Below are 20,233 nucleotides of genomic sequence, written 5' to 3'. Positions count from 1 at the left end.
GACCCGGAGCCGCCCGGACGGACGGAGCCCACGGCGGCCGGGGCAGGCAGCCGCAGACCACCCGAGGTAACGCCGACCCCGCTCCCTGCCCGCGGGGCTCGGCGCTGGGGACGGATAGCCGCCCGGGGCGCGGGGGAGAGCGGGGCCCGGCCGAGGGTGGGGGAAGCCCCCCGAGGCGCCGCGCGCGGGGCTCCAGGGCGTCCCGGGAAACCCGGGGCGCAGGACGCACGGTGCGCAGGGGTCCCGCGGCACTTTCCGAGCGCGCAGCGGGTGAAGTGGGACCCACGGGGGCGGCGGAGAGCCGGGCGGCCCCCAGGATCGGGCCCAGACGGCGCTCGCAGGCGTTATTAACAAGGAGCGCAGGTGCCGGTGAGAATGCGCTCGCCGAAGGTAAGCCGAGGGTGGGACGCCCGGGACCATCCGGCGCCGCCCGGTGCGCGCCGCTCCCCGAGCGCCCCTTCGGCGGCCGGGCCGGGCGAAGTCTGGGCCCTGGGGCTGGGGGAGCCCCCAGCCCGGCAGAGCCCCTGACCGACCGCGCGCCGCGCCCGCAGCCGAGCCCCGGAGCCGAGCCCCGGAGCCATGGCCCTGAGCGACCTGGCACTGCTCCGCTGGCTGCAGGAGAGCCGTCACTCGCGGAAGCTCATCTTGTTCATCGTGTTCCTCGCGCTGCTGCTGGACAACATGCTGCTCACCGTCGTGGGTACGTACGGACCGGGCGTCCCCCCCACTCCCCGGGTACCTCTTCCCAGGGCGCCCCGCTTACCCGAGCGCGGTTCGGGAAAGTTGGGGAACACGTTTTGCAAAAATACATTCCCCAAGACTGCCTCGTCTAGGCTAGTAGCCGTGTTTGTGGCTTTGTTTTCCTGGCAGTCCAGTCAAAAAATGTGACAGCAGATAAAACCCAGAACTTATGTTTCCTCCTGATAATTTCCTGCTTCCCCTTGTCACTTTCAACACGATTAAAATAAAAAAAAATCTGTTAAGGAGGAGCAATTCCCAGGATTCAAAATAATGTTATAATAATTATTACGCTACCCGGAAAGGTGGGTCAATAATGTGGTCTATCACCTCAGGGAACAGGTCAAAATCCCTCCCTCCATAAAAGGAAGGGACATTTAAAGGTAGTGATTCCACAAATGACTTGACATGGAAACATTACAGGACCCACATCAAGAGCAATTTTAACAGCACTGGTTTTCATCTTTTTCCTGTAATGGATTTTTGAAAAACTAAATAATTGACATCCAGTTCTCTTAATTAGCACCATCAACAGCAACAGATTTGACATGCTTTTCCTTAAAAAATCCCAATTTTTAATGAATAAAAAATGATTTTTTAAAGGGTTGTTTCCCTTCTCTCCATTTAAAGTTCTCTCTCGATGGTTTTCAGAACATCACACAGTCAGGGTTTCACTTCCAGGAATATCAGAGCTGGGGCGGGGGGCGCTCATCTGAGTTCAGTAACAAGGGCCCGAGGCCTCCTTTGTCTTGAATGCTCTGTGATGCACATGCCCAAAGCTTCCAGTACATCAGTTTTTCTTTTCCTCTCCGAAAGTCTCAAGAAGTCTCAAATCTTCCAGGTTGTATGAAACATTGAAGCTTCCCACTCAAGTAAGGGAAAGATGAAGTGGGCCTGCTGCAGAATTTCCGAATTATTACTTCCTGCAGGTTTATTCTTTTCTAAGACACCTAATGAAATTTAGCTTTCTGTTTCCTTGATTCATTCACTTAAAGGTCTTTCTAGCCTCTTTCTGAGAAGCACTGGTTGACCCCAGGTCAGCACTGACTAGACTTCAGACCGAATCTTGCTCTCCTAAAATATTCCTGTGAAGGAGCCCTGTAATGGGAAAGCCCACAAAGAACAGGGATCTCTGGGGCGGGTCAGGTCTGCAGAGTAGCTGGCCCTGAGAGCTCTCACAGCCTCTGGGGCTTTGTTCGCAGAGCTGAGCAACGTGAAGTTGTTCAATGTCGGCGCGGAGGTCCCATTCCCGAGGCAGACATGCCACTTGTCTGGGCCTCATTTAGCGTTTGACGAGACCGCGGTTTTGCTGGCTTTGGTCCCGGGCAGGGTTTCAGTGTAATCACCACTCTCCTGCTCTTGTTCCCAGTCCCCATCATCCCAAGTTACTTGTACAGCATCGAGCATGAGAAAGATGCTATAGAAATCCAGACTGCCAAGCCAGTGCTCAAAGCCTCCACCGTCAGCGGCTTCCAGAACATCTTCTCCTATTATGACAACTCCACCGTGGTTGCCGGCAATAGCACCGGCCACCTTCAGGGGGCGCTGCTGCATGAGGCCACCACGCAGCGCACAGTGACTAACAGGTCCACCGCCCCTTCCGACTGTCCCAGTGGAGACAAAGACCTCCTGAATGAGAACGTGCAGGTTGGCCTGTTGTTTGCCTCGAAAGCCACCGTCCAGCTCCTCACCAACCCGTTCATAGGACTGTTGACCAACAGGTGGGTTATATCATTTTGGTCAAAAAGTGTGATATTTATATTGTTCCAGATCACTTCCCCCTGGGATTTTTGCTTCTCATTCATTGATCAGAATCTGGAAAACCAAAGCTGGGGAAAAAGCCAGTCTCCTTCGCCTTATGTTTCTGTCCTTAGTCAATCACGATTTCCCATTTGGTCTTCCTTTTCATTGCCACCATGGCCATCCTTGGGGGATTGTACGTGCCATGTGGCTTTCTCTTCTCTTGCACCTCTGGTCATGAGCTTCCTATTAGACAGCTGAGGTGGTTTCCTTCAGGGCTGGCGTGGTCAGTGCTCGTGGGGATGGCCAGGTGGGGAACGTGGCACATAAGCTGTAGTCCTGCTGCGTATGTGAAACATCTCGCTGACACCGAGGTCCTAGGCAGTGTACCAGTTCTTCCCCTGCCACTTGCTAAGCTGCATCCACATGCACGAAGGGAAGAGGCTTTTTTTTCTGGATAATTCAAGCTGCCCAAACTAGCTCTATATTAATCTCAATGTTCTGGAGTCTTTTGGGACCCACATTACTTTGAATAACTGTTCACATTTCCATTGCTGGTGGCCATCCAGCAAGTATTTGCTCTTCTACAGCTGAGGTGGGCCAGTTCTGCCTGATATATGGGGGCTCCAAGTACAGGACAGGGGGCTTACAGAGGAGGGGAGGAGGTGTCAGCTGCAAAGAGTGGGAGCTGGTAGAGTGTGAGTGGTGGTGGGGGGCCGCTATATAACAGTGTGACCCCAAAGGCAGCAGTGTGAAAAATGCGGCAGTGCCCAGAGTCCTACCTGTGAACCAGGCCTAGTAGCAGGAACCAAGACAAGGACTAGAGAAAAAAAGAGAATAAAAGAGGGGGCGGGGTGAACTGAGGAGGGCGGGGCTGGGGGGACCCGGCGGGGCTGAGCTATAAGAGGCCCCATATGCTAGATGAGAGAGGAGTGGGGCTTGTTTGGGGGGCACTTGGGACCCACTAGAGGTTCCGAAGCCAAGCTGCAGAGTCAGGGAGCTGAGCACAGTTTTAAGCAGGTCAGCCCAGCACCCCCTGCAGGCTGGGAGCAGGGAGGCCTGTACATTTACCAGGCTTTGGCCTTGGGAAAGGTGGAGCGGGGCTGGCCGGGCCTTTTATTAAAATATTATTAAGCATTTCAAGATGGCAACAACAGAGGCGTTAAACCAAGCAGGGGACCCTTCTCAGAGCGGGGCCCACTCGGGGGGGGTGGGAGGCCTGGGGCGTTGGCAGAGGCTCAGAGAGGGGACCCGCCCTCCTCCGCACGAGCTGTCCTCTGGCACGCAGGTTGCTGGTAACGTACTCATGGTTAGTCCGATGGAAGCACATTTTCAACTTCTGTGATTCGATTTTCTGCGCCGAGTAGGGCCACTGAATCCATTTTAACCATCCCAGGCCACATCCAGCCTGCAGTTTGCTGTGTAGTGTTATCAGGCTGCTGCATAAAATGCCGAGCAAGTTAAGGCAGGACGCTGGGCTGACTGGGAGCCCACCAAGAGGCACCATTATCACGGTGACGTTCGGCGGTTCCTCTGTTCTTCAGGAGGAAAACCAAACAGACCTTCGTAGTTACAGGGTTTTCTTTCTTTTCTCAAGCCTAAGAGCGCTTCTTAAAATGCATCTGGTATAATTATAGAAAACAGCTCAGGGTTTTGTATTCTGAGAAAGCAAACAGCTCAAACACTCTATGGGAAAATTGAGGACATTATTGTAATAACGCCTTGCCAATCACTTGGACGTGAATGTCACTAGCTGTACAGTGTAATACTTAGAAACTCGGCTGAAATGATGTGTGTTCCAATCTTCCAAACGTAAATGGCAAATGAAAAGCTTACAAAAAAATCCCATTCTTGTTTTTAATGCTTCACTTATGCTACCGGGCAGCAGCTTGTTTAAAACCAGTGAGACCTTTCCCGTAGTAAATACTCCAAACGCTTTGACATTGGAGCCACCTAAGGCTCATGTTTGGGGCTCCCAAAAAATTATCTGCCGAGAGAAAACTAATTTCCTTTAGTGACCTGTGAGATTTAGTCTATTGGTATGGTGCGTAATCCACTTTGGAACTTATTGAGGGCAAAATTTTAAACCCTAGCTGATTTCTCCCAGCTCTCCAGCAAATTTCAAAATAATCTTCATCTTCTAGCACTGCCTTGTAATGTGGAAATGCAAACAAGTTTTAATATTGATGTAGGACAACAAACTCTGTTGTCCCTCCAAAATGATCATGATAAATAATTTTTTTCTAACATTTTCCAAGCCCAGTAGATATGAATTTGGGGACTTTCAGCATTTCTGGGCACTCCACGGCTCTGCTCAGAGAAGTGATAAATACATTTCCCTTTACAGACTCTTTCCTTGTGAGCCATTGCAAATAGCCTTCTGATGTAATTTGTGCCAATCACATCTGCAATTACCAACAAGACGTGTGACTCACATTTTCAGTGTTGTAAAGAAGTGAGTTTACAATAGCATTTTACACTTGGTTAATATGTTTCTGGTTAAAGAGTAGTTAAAACATGAAGCATCAGATCTTGAGGAGACTTTAGCAAAAGCTTTTGGGTCCATCTTAGTATTTTATAGGCAAAAGGGTTTGCTACTCAGGAGGAGAAAGCATTTGTCTAGAGTCTGGCCAATGGTTTCCTTTCTTCCCGTTCTTTCCATCTGCTTATTGTTACACAGTTTGTGCCTTTGGCTACGAAATGTAAACAATGCAGGTCAAAATCTGTCTTTTTTGCATCTACTCGGGCTCTCCCTTGTTGTGCCAGGCTGAATGAGGGAAGGTCCAAACAGTAAGTTGTTGGGTGCTATTTTTATTCAATGGGAGGGAGTTTAGGAAAAATCAGCCTGATTTTTGGGACATGGATCCTCCCTCACCTCCCTGGCCCTAGAAAAATATCTTTTTCCAGCCCGTGATGTGAGCTGGTCCAACTTCCCAATGTCTCTGCAGTGCTTCTGATAGTGGGGAAAAGAAAGGCCTCCTGCATCCCCAGAGATGTGAGGGGAGCTCCATAGAGACAGGCTGGTTGGAGCCGCTCCTTTCTAAAGCTTCTTGCCGTAAGTGGGACTCACTCTGAAATGAGACACCCAACATCACACAGGTCATAATCCGAACCCCCATATTACAACCTGGGGCCCCATAATTCATGGTCACGTTGCTGCTGAGTGAGTGGCTTTGTGGTGACACAGGACGCAGGCTGCCTGTCTGTTTTAAATATTGGATAAGATCTCATGCCAAACCCTGAGAATAAAAAAATGACAATTCTTGGGAAGCATTTAAATGCTCATTTGGCTGTTAATATGATACAAGTAATTCCTGTTTCATTTACTCTTTGGGAATTATATTTTTACTGAATAATATGTGACCAGATAGGGAGCAAAGGACCTTTTGATTTTGGCGAGTGTGGTGATCACATGTCCAGTAACGCACTTTCCAAAGCCTGTGGGTGCCTTGCTTGATCTAATTGCCATCTTTGAGGCTTGTGTGACTTACTTTATAGTTCCAGTTTAACTATTAATTTCGTGATTGCAGTTGTGAGTAAAAGGGGGTAGAAGGACTTATACTAGCAACACCTGTTGTCTTTTGGCCCGGCAAGTGGATTTTAGACATACACACATAAAAGGAATGTTCCAGGCTGGTAAACACCAGCCTGTGGTTTGTGAAAACCACCTTTATATTTCTCTCTTCTGTAAGTCAGGTTAAGAATGAGGCATCATGGTCTTCACTTGCTTAACGTAAGGCTTACATAATAGTTGCATCTTTAGACCCAGGATATTCCAAACGAACCCGGCAGCTTGGGAAAGGGTTAACTCCGGGGACAGGGTTGGGGATGGTTCCCTCCTCAGCTTGTCATTGTGTTAGTGGTCTGCTTTTTATCAAGCCAGCATCAGTGACTTAATTTATTTCCATAGTTACCTAGTATATTTGAAAGCCAGTTATTTTTCCTCACAAATCTTAGCTAACATCTGAAAGTCGGAGAAAGCTGCAGGGCATGAAATCTCTACAAAATCTACTGTGGGTTTTTTTTTCCCCTTTAGCTTCAGGCAGTTGGTCTGAAGTGGGCTTTGTAGGAATAAGCAGTGACCTTTTCAGAAAGCTCCTCCATGGACAGGGAAACCAGCTGTTCTGGAAAGGACTTTCCCATCCTCGATGTCATTAGGGTGGTGGAGACGGTGTGACAGCGTCTTTGCTTCAAAATCAGAAGAAGCTGGCCGTGGAATTGGGTACTTCTCATGGGAGCAAAGCCCTCACGTGACCTGTGCGTCAGTGAACACCCTGGAGAATAAGAAATCCAAGGCTCGCGTAATTCCCCACACACATCTGATAGCTGAAAAAGACAGACTCAGGGGCTGAACCTAAGAATTTTGTTTTATTTATGAAATGGTTGACCACAAGCTTCCTAGTATATCCTAGCAAATGTAAAATACCTTTCCATTTACTGCTCCGGGGAGTATGTTGAGGTAATTGAAATGGGAGATGTCACCTCTTGTCTCCTCTGGTGACAGTTTGTACCCTTCCCTGTCCCCTACTCTGTGTCCTTGCTTTTGTCACTTACCACAGCAGAGGGAACCCAGGTGTTAGCAAGCCTGTGAAGAGAGCTTACATTAATCTTTATGGTAAAGACAAACTAATTAGTAGCATTAGAGAATAAATACTGATTGCCAGTGACAATTTAGAGACATAGTGGGGTTTCTCTGCTGACTGGGTAGGGATGTGTAATGAATATAACTTTTATTGCTTTGCACTTTTTTCTAGGATTCAAATATATGATTTTTATTTTTATTCAACTGGATTAACTGCTCCCGGATGCTCTGTGAAGATGACTGTGGGCCAGGATGACTCACGAGGGGGTGATAATGGGGTTAAAGGTTTACCACATCAGACGTGGCTCTGCTTAGTAGCACTTTAGTTGAGATGGCATTGAATTGGGACAAGAGGCCGAATCAGACATTTATGACTAATGTCAGTTGAGGTTCTGTCCATTTAGGAGACATTGTGGGGAAGGAGAAAGGACAGTGGCGATCTGCCCATCACTCAGTGACCCTGGGGCCTTGAGCAAGTCTCCCGAGGTCGGTGTTCAGGGGGCCAGGGGAGTCTGAGGGTGGAGAGCCAGGAGCTGCCCCTTGGGCCACATTGGCCGTGGGGCTGAGCTCCAGGGAAGGACGCTGCCCAGCACTTTCCACTGGGCAGCCCTGCCAGCGGCTTGGCTGATGTTGAAAACATAGGGCACATGTGTCTGGTAGCAAGAAGGAAGCAGCGGGAGCCCAGTGGCATCAGAAGCGATTGGCTCGCTCCACCTCTGAACCTCGGTTTTCTCATGCATGTTGGGGGTTTGGACTGGCCAGCCTTTGAATTTCCTCCTAGCTTCGCTGTTTGGTTATTCCATTTGTGCTTTATTAAAATCCTAAAGGAATTAAAAAGCAAAACAGCAGCTACAGCATTTTTAAAGGAAACACAGCACCTGGCCCTGGTGAAAAGGATCTTCCGTGAGCACACAGCCCTGTGGGTACAGAGCCAGCTGGTTTTAAAAGATACTGTGGACCCTGGGTTCCGCTCAACCCGTGTGAACCTCTGCTCCTGTGACTGGTGTCCCCACCAAAGTGTATGCCAGCAGGACCTGCCACACCTTAGACACACGAGACATGCCCATTGCTCTGAATTTGGGGCAGCTCCCCAAGCCTCAATGTGGCCATCTGAAAATAGGGATGAAGCCAGCTGCCTCATGGAATTGTGGTGAGAATCACAGGGGACCCTCATAGTCTCCGGGAGTGCTGGATCCTCCTGGTGAGAAGGAGCCCACCTCAGCTGTGTCCTGCCAGGTGACCTTGGCCAGTGGCTGGGCTGTAGACTGGACATAATATTGCCGGTATTCCAATAGCTTTGACCTATGTATGGTTTTCCAAGTAGGATGTTGAAAGGGATGAGAAGCCTGTGTTTATTCCGGGGCAGTCATATGTCCATTCTTCCCCCAGACATGCAGTAGTTGCTGAGAAAATAAACTGCCTGTGAGTTCTCTGAGTTTCCTGGAGGTTTCCTTCAACAGTATCCAGCAGTGCCATGTTGGACCTGGTGTTGTGAACGGCTTTCTTTTCCTACATGAGTAAGAGCACAGAGCAGTCAGCTTGGTGTTAGTTGAGACAGGAGAAGCTGTCGTTTGATGGCATCTGAACTGCAGTTCAGAACTCTGGTATCTTTCCTAGTTCACAGGATTGGCTTCAAGCCCTGCTTTGTGAATTACAAGCTCATTTCAGGTCACAGTAGAGGAATCTTTGCCTGGGTTTGTGGGAGGGCGACTGCCTGAGAATGCTATGATTTTGTGATGCTGTTTGGTTTCTGGATGCACATGAAGCAGTTAAAAATATTTGTAAGCGTGACCAGAACTTTTAGAAGGATTCTATTTAAAGCCACATATGCCTTTTGGCATATACCTGAGGAGGTAGTAAAGTTTGCAAGGAAAAGTCCTGGACTGGATTGAATGGCCCTGAGTGAAATTAGCCCTAGGACATTAGACAAGTCATTTTTTGTACCTCAGTTTCCTCATCTGTAAAATGGGGAGGTGGTCGTCTGCCCTTATCAAATCATTGAGGTCGTGTGTAAGTGCTTGGAGAATGGAGTGTTACCTTAAGGTGAAGGTATTGTGTTATGATTTTTTTGTTCAAGCCTGGAATAGAAGAGCCCTCCCAGGCTGTGTGACTGGGACTCGGGGTTCCTGTTCCCATTTGGTTTCCCTCCAGGATCTGGAGGGTCCAGGGCTGGAGGGAGATGAGGCCTGGAGATGCTCAGGGCTGTTCTGGGCTGACACAGATCTCCTTTAGGGCAGTAGCTCAGCCAGTGCTGGCCCCTCTCAGGCCAGGTGGTGGGAGGGAAAGAAGCTGCCTTCACTCTCATGCCCTGTCCATATGGCAGGGACCAACCTGCTTGCTTAATCTGCAGAAACAGGAAAAAAGGAAGAGAATGAGGGAGGAAACAAAATTTCTGAGGCACTTTTTCTGTTCCGGTTGCCCTGGTAGCAGTTTAACATCCATATCTCATTTCATACCCACTCCAGCTCTGGGAGGTGGGTGGTGGTCTTTCTGTGGGGCTGAGGGGAGATTTGCCTGGGTTAAGTGGCAGGGCCAGGTGTCCAGGCAGGGGTGTGATGCCAGGAGGCCAAGGTCTCCCCACCTCCCCACCCGCCTGGTGGCAGAGCCCTGTACAGACAGTGGTCTTACAGAGCAAATAGGATGTTGAATTTTTGCACAGAAAACAAGGTCTGTCTTTCTCAGCTGGTTTCATCGGGGTCAACGTGAAGACAGATCTGAACATTTCCTTGCTTCCTAATGCCTCTTAGATGTAGTGCCATTGCATCTGCTGTCCATTGAATCACTTGATGACCTTTTACTAGAGTCATTTGATTGCAGCTGTCCCTTTGGGGAAGCTCTAGCAAAGATTATAATTAAAGAAATTTTTACAAAATGATAGAAACAGGGACTGTGTATTTGAACGTGTTCTGGGTTACTTGCCAATATTTTATTAACATTTATTCCAGAGAAATTTCAGAGTGGCAATCTGTAAATGTATTCACGCTCCAAGATAGTCAAACACAAAAAGGTCATATAGGAAGCACCAACTCTATGAATTTTTAGAAAAGTTGACCAAACACTTATCCACCTGATCCCAAAGGGTAAGCAGGAGAGACTCAATATAAAGGCTTATAAAAATACAAAGCAGTCACCAGGTTTTCATTGTGCTTCTGTTTTGCAGAATCGGCTATCCAATCCCAATGTTCACGGGCTTCTGCATCATGTTTATCTCAACAGTTAGTAAGTGTCTGATGTTTGCCTTCTGAGTGTGGGTCGCCGGGTGGGCTCTGACCACCACCAGCTGGGAATTGAGAACACAGGCGGGGGTGGGGGTGGGGGTGGGGGGGGTGTTGGCAACAACTGCAGAAAGAAGTTGATAGGAGAGGTCTTCAGGGAGCAAAAGCACAATGTGGTTAACACGGAAATACCCCATCGGGTTAAGGGAGGTCCCTGTTTGAGCTGATTTGGTCACAGCACCAGTGGGTCTGCAATGACTGTGGCCTGGCCCCTCTTTCCGCAGTGTTCGCCTTCTCCCGCAGTTACGTCTTCCTGCTGATCGCCAGGTCCCTGCAGGGCATCGGCTCCTCCTGCTCTTCTGTAGCTGGTAGGTGTGGAAACGCCTAAGTCAGTGCCCCGGGGCTTCCGTCTGTTGGAGGGGCCACCGGCATTGCCCAGGCTGGCAGCCCTTTGCAGAATGAGTTGGAATAATTCAGGGAGTCTAGGTATTGGTGGTGGTGGTTGGTGGTTGGTTCTCAGAGAAGGTACCACCTCCTTGTTGGATGCTGCTTGGCCTTACGTTCTGTTGGTCTGGCAGGTGTGGGAAGACCACAGTCTGGGCTGGGGGTGGGGGAGGGCGAGTCGTGATGGTTATTCTGTTGCTCCCAGAGCTTGGCTGTCACTGTTTCTTTTCCTGTTTAGGGATGGGCATGCTGGCCAGCGTGTACACAGATGACGAGGAGAGAGGCAATGCCATGGGGATTGCCCTGGGAGGCCTGGCCATGGGGGTCTTAGGTGGGTGAGGGCCACTGTGGGGGCCACCTGGGGGGAGGGGCCTATCTGGCATTGGACAGTGAGCCGCCTTTCACACTACTGTCCTCTGTTTCTTCCCTAATTTCACGGAGACTTTGAAAAATGGTGGGAAGAGTCCTGACTGGGAGGACCTGGACTCCCCAGACCTCTCTCCCGGGCCCAGATGTAAACCCAAGTCTTGAACAGGATGGCCTGCCAAGGCCCCTCCTCTTGAACATTCTCTGAGTTACCATCCCACCTGAGGACCTTCCCACTTTCTGAGCCTGCCTCCTCCACCTGCCCTGGCTGAGCTCCCAGACCAGGTGCAAACACCTTCCCTGAGAGATCCAGGTCCTCTCCCTTTTCTGTTACATTCCTGGCCTTCATCTGGGAGCCCACAGTCCCTGTCTGTGCTGCTGTGTAATGACCATGAATGGACCAGGGCAGTAGCTGGTCCATTTTCCTGTGCACTTCTGTTGCCTGGGTCTTATTTCCTCTGACCTTTACTTTGGGAGTGATTCCATGTCTCAGGTGTGAAACCACTTGGAGGAAGTTGCCAGGGCAACTTAACAGTCCTGAACAGAATGTAGGGTGGCCACCCCACACAGTGTTTGGAACAAAGTAGAGGGAGAAACGCAAGAAACGCAAGATGGTTCTAGACCAGGGGGTGGTCATCAGTCCCGGGCCCGGCACTGGCCCTTCTCTCTCTTCTCTGCAGTGGGCCCCCCCTTTGGGAGTGTGCTGTACGAGTTTGTGGGGAAGACAGCTCCGTTCCTGGTGCTGGCTGCCCTGGTGCTCTTGGATGGAGGTGAGTCCCCGTGGACCCCTTGGCCGTGACCTCGGGGGCCCTGAGCCTGGCGTCCCTGGGGGCAGGTGCTTGGGGCCACACCTCTTCTTTTTTTCTCCTGTAGCCATTCAGCTGTTCGTGCTCCAGCCGTCCCGGGTGCAGCCGGAGGTGAGCAGCAGGGCAAGGTGGGTGCTGCGGTGGCCGCGTGGCCTCTTCTAACCCCTGTTTTCCCTGACAGAGCCAGAAGGGGACGCCGCTAACCACCCTGCTGAAGGACCCGTACATCCTCATCGCCGCAGGTGGGGCTCCCCCAGCACCCCTGGTTCTTCCCAGCCAGGTGGTGGGGGTGGGTGGTGAGGACCGGCGTTCATTTTGCTGCTGGAAACGTTGGGCTGTAGAAAAACATAAAAGGCACAAAGAGGTTACACGTCAGAAGAAATGGTTTTCTTCTGTCATTAATTTCTGACGCAGCCAAGCTCCTTTGTTGTTTTTCATCTGGGGCAAAGATGGCTGAGTCACAGAGACGCCTTCCGCAGAGGATTGTTTTGGGCCAAACTTGCTCACTGTGTTTGTGTCAGCGGCTGTCGTCGTTTGGCCTTGAACTTCTGGAATGGGTCCATGGCCTCCCCGCCGGTGCCTTAGGTGGGTGCTCTGATTCACCTTGGCATCTGTGAATAGAGACTGACAGCAGGGCCCCAGAGGGCCAAGGGGTGCCTCTCTTTCTGCAGAGGGCATCCTGCGCAGCAGCGGACACCTTTGGGTTCTTGGCCGAGATGGGCTCAAAGGACGCCCTGGGGTTCTGTGGCTCTTGGGGAGGATAATGGGCTGCATCCATCCAAGCAGCTGACCTCCCAAGACCCCCCCAGGGACACAGGCCTGGAGCTGCCTCGTGAGGGACTAGCCTTACGCGGCCTGGGCCTGGACACAGTGGTCAGCAGTGGCGCTCGGCATCAGGCCGGAGAAGGCGTCCATGCGGGGTGGCCTCAGGCCCGGTCAGGGTCCCCTCCAGGTAGGGGTAGGTGTGTCTAAGCGGCAGTCACAGACACTAGGGCTGGCGGGAGGCTGGGTGAAGTGAGGCACGCCCCGCCTGAGGACATTCAGATTCAGCCGCTTTCAGAACCCCAGGCTGCTTTTGTTAAGGTGTGTACTGCTGGGTTTGGTCCCGGCAACGCATAAGAGGCCTTGGTCTAGACCTTGTCTGTCATGCCTGTTGACCAAAGGGTTATAAGCCTGGTGTGGTGACCTCCTCATGCAGGGGGACCTCGCTGTGCCCCCAGCAAGACACAGGGAACATTCCAGAGCTGAGATTCCCCTGGAACCCTGGCTGTCCGAGCTGGTGGGTGAGGACATGTGTGGTGAGAGATGGGGGCCCAGAGATGCGAGTCCCTGCACCTTGGGGCACACGTGTGGGCAGGCCGTGCTGCCTGGGCCCTCACTGTCTCACCCCTACCCACCCTTGGAGGTAATATAGAAATCAAGCCGGCATTCAGTGTCAGGCTGTCGGTGGGTCCGGGCAGCCTGGATGGTGGGGTGTGGGGTGGAGCTGGGGGGCAGGCGGTGTCTCATTTGTACCGCTGGGGTTTAGTTTACAGAGGCGACTGAGTGATGAGATGACATGGAGAGATTAATACCACCAAAGGATGATTTTATTACTTATGTTTCTGGAGAAAAGGGGGCATGCCACGTCGCTCAGGGCCACATGGGGAGGCACCAGGTTTGGTCAGGAGGCAGAAAGGGGCGAGGGGAAGACCCAGGCCAGAACCTAGGCGTTTCCATGAGAAAGTGGAGTTTCCATGGGAAAAGTAGGGGAGGGTAAGCAGTTTAGGATTGGCTAGTTTAAATAATTCCAGTCTGGGTGGTCTCCCCAGTTGCCTGGGTGGATTTAGGGCAGGGGATACTGGTGAGGTGGGCGAGAGTTAGATAAAGCAGGGACTCAGAGTATGGGTTCCGGATCACAGGGGAGACGTGAACAACTCTGGTTGTTAGTTTGGCCCTGTAATTAACGTCAAATAGACAAATACAGAATTTAAGAAAACACGGAACAGGTGGGCGAGGGGAGTCCAGCCATTTCAGCATCATTTTTATGTTCTGTCTTTAAATGCTACAAAGAATGAAAAAATCTTTCATCGTATGTAAACACCTTAATTATGATCGCACAATGTTCTTTGGATCAGGAGTCTAGCAAATTAGAGGTTCCACGGCACACAGCACAGGAAGCTCTCAGAACAATGGGGACAGCAATGTGTGTTTTTCTCCAGGTGGTGCTACATTTACAAAGGGTTCTGGTTAACACAGTGATAATGGATATTTGCATGGATACCCTATAGGTATAGCTGATTTAAAAAAAATCCCTAAACAGCATATTTGTACTGAACGCACTTGAATTTTGGGCAACCAAGGGCATCATTAGAAATATCTGTGTTTGTTATACAGTGAAACATAGACGTAGGAGCCTCAGGTTGCCTGAGTCTGTGTATGGTCAGCCTGAGCTGCTGAGTAGCCTCAAGCAAGTTACTTCATTAATAAATTGGAACTCCATTTCTTCATTAATAAATTGGGAAGGTTAAACCTAGTGATCACTAAGCCTCCCTCCACTTCCACACTTTATGACTCTGGGGTTCTAGTTGTTTTAAGTAATAATAATAACTTAAAAAGCAACACTCCCCACTATCCCTTTGACCTGTTATTTGTCTTTTTCTTACAAAAGTAGACGTTCTGGGTATCTGAGCTGATTGTTCTGGCTGTGGGCACATGGGATTTAACTGTGTTTGGAAATGGTAGGGGACACTTGAGACCCAAAACATTAGGACACTAACCTTCTTCCTCCCTTTAAGGGTCCATCTGCTTTGCAAACATGGGGATTGCCATGCTGGAGCCAGCCCTGCCCATCTGGATGATGGAGACCATGTGTTCCCACAAGTGGCAGCTGGGTAAGACTGGGCCGCGAGTTTCTGGTTCTAGAATTTTTGTCCCCAGGTTGGGTCTCATTATTGTAGTCCTGCTGAGCTGCCGGTAGCAGGATGGTAAAGTGATTGTTTCTGTTTGTCACTTAATGGGGTCAGTGCTTAGGTTAGCAATGAGCTTTGGGGTTTGTTTTGGCTCCAGTTTTTGTATCATCCCTGATAGGGGCATAATTAGTAACAAGGCATCAGACCTGGGCAGAAATGAGAGATGAAAAATACATTCAGCATTTCCTCACACTTCTGAACTGGACAAGTTATATTAAATATATGTGGACGGTAATAAAATTTATGGGAAAGAGAACAACAAACATAGTTTTTTTTTTTTTTAATTGAAGTATAGTTGATTTACAGTGTTGTGTTAGTTTCTGGTGTACAGCAAAGTGATTCAGTTATACATACACATACGTATTCTTTTTCATATTCTTTTCATTATGGTTTATTACAGGATATTGAATATAGTTCCCTGTGCTATACAGTAGGACCTTGTTGTTTATCTACTTTGTATATAGTAGTTTGTATCTGCTAATCCCAAACTCCTAATTTATCCCTCCCCCCACCTTCCCTGTTTGGTAACCATAAGTTTATCTTCTATGTGTGTGAATCTGTTTCCTAAATAAGTTCATTTGTGTCATATTTTAGATTCTACATATAAGTAGTATCATATGCTATTTGTTTTTCTCTGTCTGACTTACTTCACTTAGTATGATAATCTCTAGGTCCATCTGTGTTGCTGCAAGTGGCATTATTTCATTCTTTTTAATGGCTGAGTAGTATTCCATTGTGTATATGTACCACATCTTCTTTATCCATTACAAACTTTGTTTTTAAGAGGATGAATTTTTGAAAGTATTTTTTATTTAGAAAGTAATTCATGCTTATTGTTAAAAAATCAAAGTACAGGGACTGAGGAAGTAAAAATTGTAAAAATCTCATATTCATCTTTCCCCCTCTCCCAGCCCAGTCCTCTGTGACATTCATTGTTAATAGTTCTGTGTGTCTTTTCCTCGATTGTTCTGCATTGATCACCATCTTTGTGAAATGCCTGAAAACCCAACCCATGTGGAATCTTGCCATTTACACACTGTGTGACCTCTTGTTTTTCTGTTTCTGTGTCAGAATGGGTAGATTTACTTTTCACAATTAATTAAATTTTAATTTTTTGTCAAAGTTACACATGTACACAATTTTTAAGTTAAATATGTTATAAAAATCATAATGAAAAGACAGTAGTCTTTGCCCCATGCCTCCTCATCTCCAAATCTCTTCCTCAGATTTGATCACCTTCAACTCTTTTAGTTTCTTCTGCTAATTTCCTTTATGTCTCTAAATAATGTGTACACTCCTATTTTTTGATTTTCCAATTTCTGACATTGTCCACCAGCTTCCTAATACAGTAGATGAGGATTTAATGCCATTATTGCTTTACCTGAAAATATCAACCAACCAACTCACATGTTTTCTCACCTTCTGTTCTCCTAAAACAATTGTATTACAGGTTTTGGTTAGATTGGCATTCAGTATTGACATTATTGTGAATATGTAAATATTATTCAAAGACGAGCTCTGTAGGGTTCTGTGATTATTTCCTTTCTTTTTTACAAACTTCTTGTTTTTCCTGGAGTTAGTAATTGTGGTGTCTTTCTATTTTCTTAGTTTTCTGTGTAGCATTTATGAATATTTCCCTCAAACTCTTTTGCAGAGATGAAAGACCCTCTAAATATGGACAAATACATCCACAGACCTAACCTTTCTGTGTTTTTGCTTGTTTGTGGACATCTGTCCCACATGACTCTGACTTCCTGTTCCAGTCTAGAGTTGTTCCCTGGGCCATCCAGAGATTTTCCTCTTCTAATGTCTGGGCATCTTCTTTGCCTCTCTTTTGTTTCCTGTATCCTCCTCTCCTGTATTCCTCTCTTTTGGTTTACTTTCTCATTATGCTGGAACCCGTCCTCCAGCAGCTTCCTGAGGGGGGTGCACAGCAGGTAAAGTTCTCTGGGATCCTGCTTATCAGCAGCATCTTTATCCTTACCTCAACTTCATCCTGAGTTTGGTGGACTTAGTCTGTTTGGGTATATAATTCTTGGTTGGAAATCCTTTTCCTTCTGAGTCTTGAGGCCAGGGTTGCTGTTGCCTTCTGGCATATGCAGGGTTGCTGTTGAGGAGGCCAGTGTCCTCATTCCCCATCTTCTGTAGGAGCTCGAAGGATCTTCTCTTCCTCTCTAGGTGATGAGCATCCATGATGCTGATTTGCAGGGAGTCCTTTCCTCCACTGTGCTGGGCACTTGCTTGGTCAGCCTCTTCATTTGGGAAATCCCTTCTTTCAGTTCTGGAAAATGTTTTTGTATTATTTCTTTAATCCCTCCCCCCTCTTCCATTTTCTTTCTTCTCTTTTCTGGTACTCAGGTTGGTTGGATGTTGGGACCTCTATGTTTTAAACTTTTAATTTCTTATTTTGCCTTCCCTTATATCCATTGATTTCTTCATCCTCCTCCTCTAAACTCTATTGAACTTTTACAATTGGTGTCATCGTATCACACTTTTGAAGAGCCCTTTCACATTTACCCTAAGTGGTTTTGTGTACGTGTGGGGTGGTGGAGGGATGTTGAAATGATACCCTTTACCATTCAGTAGGAAGACTTCTCTTCACCTCCCATTTCAGCCTCTTGTGACATCCCTGGTCTCCATGCTGCCTGGGGTCCCTGAACCTTTTCAGTTCAGTTTCTCTAAAGAAACCCTCTCCTGCTAGGTGAACCACTGAGGGCTGGGGGGTCCAACCGCTTTCTTTCTGGTTGACAGCCTCCGCCCTCAGCCTTATGTTCACAGTACCTGGAGCCTTCAGTTCCTTAATTTTCTGGGTTCTGAGGCACAAAGGTCTTGCTGTTTCTGCCCGCTCCGTGAGCAGGTGGAAGGTTCCAGTGCTCTCTGCTGTGTCCATCTCTGCTCTCCCTCTCCTTGTTCCTCCCTCTTGTTGCTTTTTCCCCTTTCATTTTGCCTCTCCTTGGGCAGAGAGGGGGAGGGTCTGTAGTTTTCTTTTATTCCTTTACTAAAATTTAAATGGAATTTCGAGTGGGAATAGAGAAAAACTCGTAGCTTCAGTCTGCCCTGTTTAACTGGAAACCCATCATTCCTTCCGCTCTGATTGCCTTTTATTCCATGTTAAGGTTATACCATACATTTTCAACCCGTCCTTATTGCTGGACATCTAGGTTCATTCCAGTTTTGCCATCAGAAACCATACTGCAGTGAAATATCCGTTCCACGTATTCCTGCTCATGTTTGGAAGTACATATATCTGTAGGGCAAATTCCTAAACTTAAACTGGCATTTTGATATTTGGTAGCATTGCACTAACACGGGTATTATCAATCTTTTCCAATCGAGTGTGTGAGAAAGGGGGTCTCATTTTGATTTATTTTTACAAATTCTTTGTGAGTGAAATTGAGCACCTTTTCATATGTTTATTATCCATATCTATTCCCTTTACTGTGAACTTCTTATTAATATCCTTTACCCATTTTTTCTATTGAGCTCTGTCCTTTTTTAAAAATTGATTTTAAGTGTTCTTTGTATGTTAAGATATTAATCCTTTATCAGATGTTTTGCAAATAGTGCCCTTTGTTGTGTGTCTTTTGACTTGATGGGGGGATTTTATTTTATTTTATTTTAAATTAAAAAAATTTTTTACCACTTGGAACATTTAAAATGCTCTGAGTCAGATTTAGCAAGCTTCCCCTTTACATCATAGTCATTTCAAGTCAGGCTCAGGAAGGCCTTTCCCTTGCCAAGATTATTTTTTCACTATGTTTTCCTCCAGTAAATTTGTGATTTATTTTTTACATTAAACTCTTGGATTTACACGGAATTCATTTTGCTATAAGGTGTGTGATAGGGATCTGGTGTTACTGTTTCCTTTGTGGCTCGCCAGCCCTATAGCCAGGAACCCTAGGAGTCCATCTGGTATTTCCCACGTCTGTCATGCTGGAAATGACCGTGTGTTCTTGGGTCTGTTTCTGGATTTCTCTCTTGTGTTCCATTTGTCTGCTTGTATTCCTGTGTCAATACCCTCCTATTTAATTAGCTTGAGAATATTGCTTAGTACCTGGAAGGCTAGTCCCTGCACACACACATTTCTTTAAGAATTTAACAATTGTCCTTCCTAGAGGTTTATCTTCTTTTCATAGTTCTTTCACCTTACATACTGACATCTTCAGATGGAGACTCTCAGTTCTGAATAAGCCCACTTGTTAGTGCCCCCAACCTTCCTCAGGTGAACTTGCATTCCCTTTGCGGAGGCGTCCTGGCAGATGCTGCCTCCTGGTTTGGGCTGGTACCTGATCTTCCGGCCTCACTCCAATTGGCCTGGGCTGGGCACTAGTCCTTTTGGGTTCTGCATTGAATTTCTGTGTTCGTTCATTAAAAAAACCCCCAAAATCCTTCATTAAAAAGCCCCAAATGGTTGGAGGTCGGGCCAGATGTGGAAGGACTGCTAAAGGGTGTGAGGTTTCTTTCTGGGGTGATGAAAGCGTTCTGGAGTTAAATCATGGTGATGGTTGCACAGCCCTGTGAATATACTAAAAACCAGTGAACCGTGCACTTTAAAACGGTGAATTGTATGGTTCGTGGATTATGTCGCAAAACCAAACCAAACCGGGCCCCCAACAACGAATCATTCAGTGAAGGAGGAAAGATTCTGGGAGGTAAACTAAGACTAGTTCTTAGCAGGAATTTCGCTCTGGACTTCCTGGCCATGGAGAGAACAGAGGAAACCCAAAGGCTCTCAGAGGTTCTAAGGAGAGCTCACCACTTTGCAGGAGGGGTGGACTTTTTCTGTCCTCGAGTTAGTGAATAGCAGCTTTGCAAAAGATGAGACGTTCTTCGTGTCTCGGTGCTGGTACCGGCGGATGACACCCTGGGAGCTGTTTGTCTCGGGCTCTTTCCCGCTGTGCCTGTGCTGATCAGCGCCTTCAGGTCTCTTCAGGAGGCTCCCTGTGTCAGTGGCGCGTGGCTGTGAGTGGAGCTCCCATGTTGGCTTTGCACGTGCTCCTGGGCAGAGATGCTTTCCTGGTGTTTCTGTTTTCTCCACTTAACTGACTTATCACCCTAATTGAACGCGTCCTGGCCATGTGCAGGGCTCTTCAGCTGCTTTGCCCTATTCTTCTCCAGACACAGCCCGAGGCTTTCTGTAGAAAGTCTTTCACGTCAGTCAGGGACCCAGGCCATCCGGGTTAGATAGCAGGCCGCAGGCTGCCTAGATTTCATCAGGAGGTCCTCTTGTGGGGCTTATCACCCCGGCCAGATGTTCCCCCGACCCTGTACCTTTCCACCAGTGAGATGGCTCCTTCCTTGTCTCAGAGCTAGACTTGGGTTTCCTCAAGAGAATCAGATTTCTGTTCCCGTTTGCAGTGTCATCTCCAGTGAGGGGAAGCTCTCCTCTTA

The 20,233-nt window shown here is 48.1% G+C and overlaps 1 protein-coding gene across 1 annotated transcript in view; it reads left to right on the top strand.

Moving 5' to 3' along the window:
* SLC18A2 (solute carrier family 18 member A2) overlaps positions 1-20,233 on the top strand; it is a 34,608-nt gene continuing 14,375 nt past the window's right edge. Inside the window, exons 1-10 of the mRNA XM_057530825.1 lie at positions 1-66; positions 552-700; positions 2,108-2,459; positions 10,221-10,279; positions 10,560-10,643; positions 10,958-11,050; positions 11,766-11,855; positions 11,959-12,002; positions 12,073-12,133; positions 14,669-14,764. Of these exons, the coding sequence (XP_057386808.1) occupies positions 580-700; positions 2,108-2,459; positions 10,221-10,279; positions 10,560-10,643; positions 10,958-11,050; positions 11,766-11,855; positions 11,959-12,002; positions 12,073-12,133; positions 14,669-14,764 (1,000 nt within the window). The 5' untranslated portion in view covers positions 1-66; positions 552-579. The remainder of the gene's footprint in view (positions 67-551; positions 701-2,107; positions 2,460-10,220; positions 10,280-10,559; positions 10,644-10,957; positions 11,051-11,765; positions 11,856-11,958; positions 12,003-12,072; positions 12,134-14,668; positions 14,765-20,233) is intronic.

Source organism: Balaenoptera acutorostrata, chromosome 16 (assembly GCF_949987535.1).
Source record: "Balaenoptera acutorostrata chromosome 16, mBalAcu1.1, whole genome shotgun sequence".
NCBI lineage: Eukaryota > Metazoa > Chordata > Mammalia > Artiodactyla > Balaenopteridae > Balaenoptera > Balaenoptera acutorostrata.
This window is presented reverse-complemented; position numbering and strand designations above follow the sequence as displayed.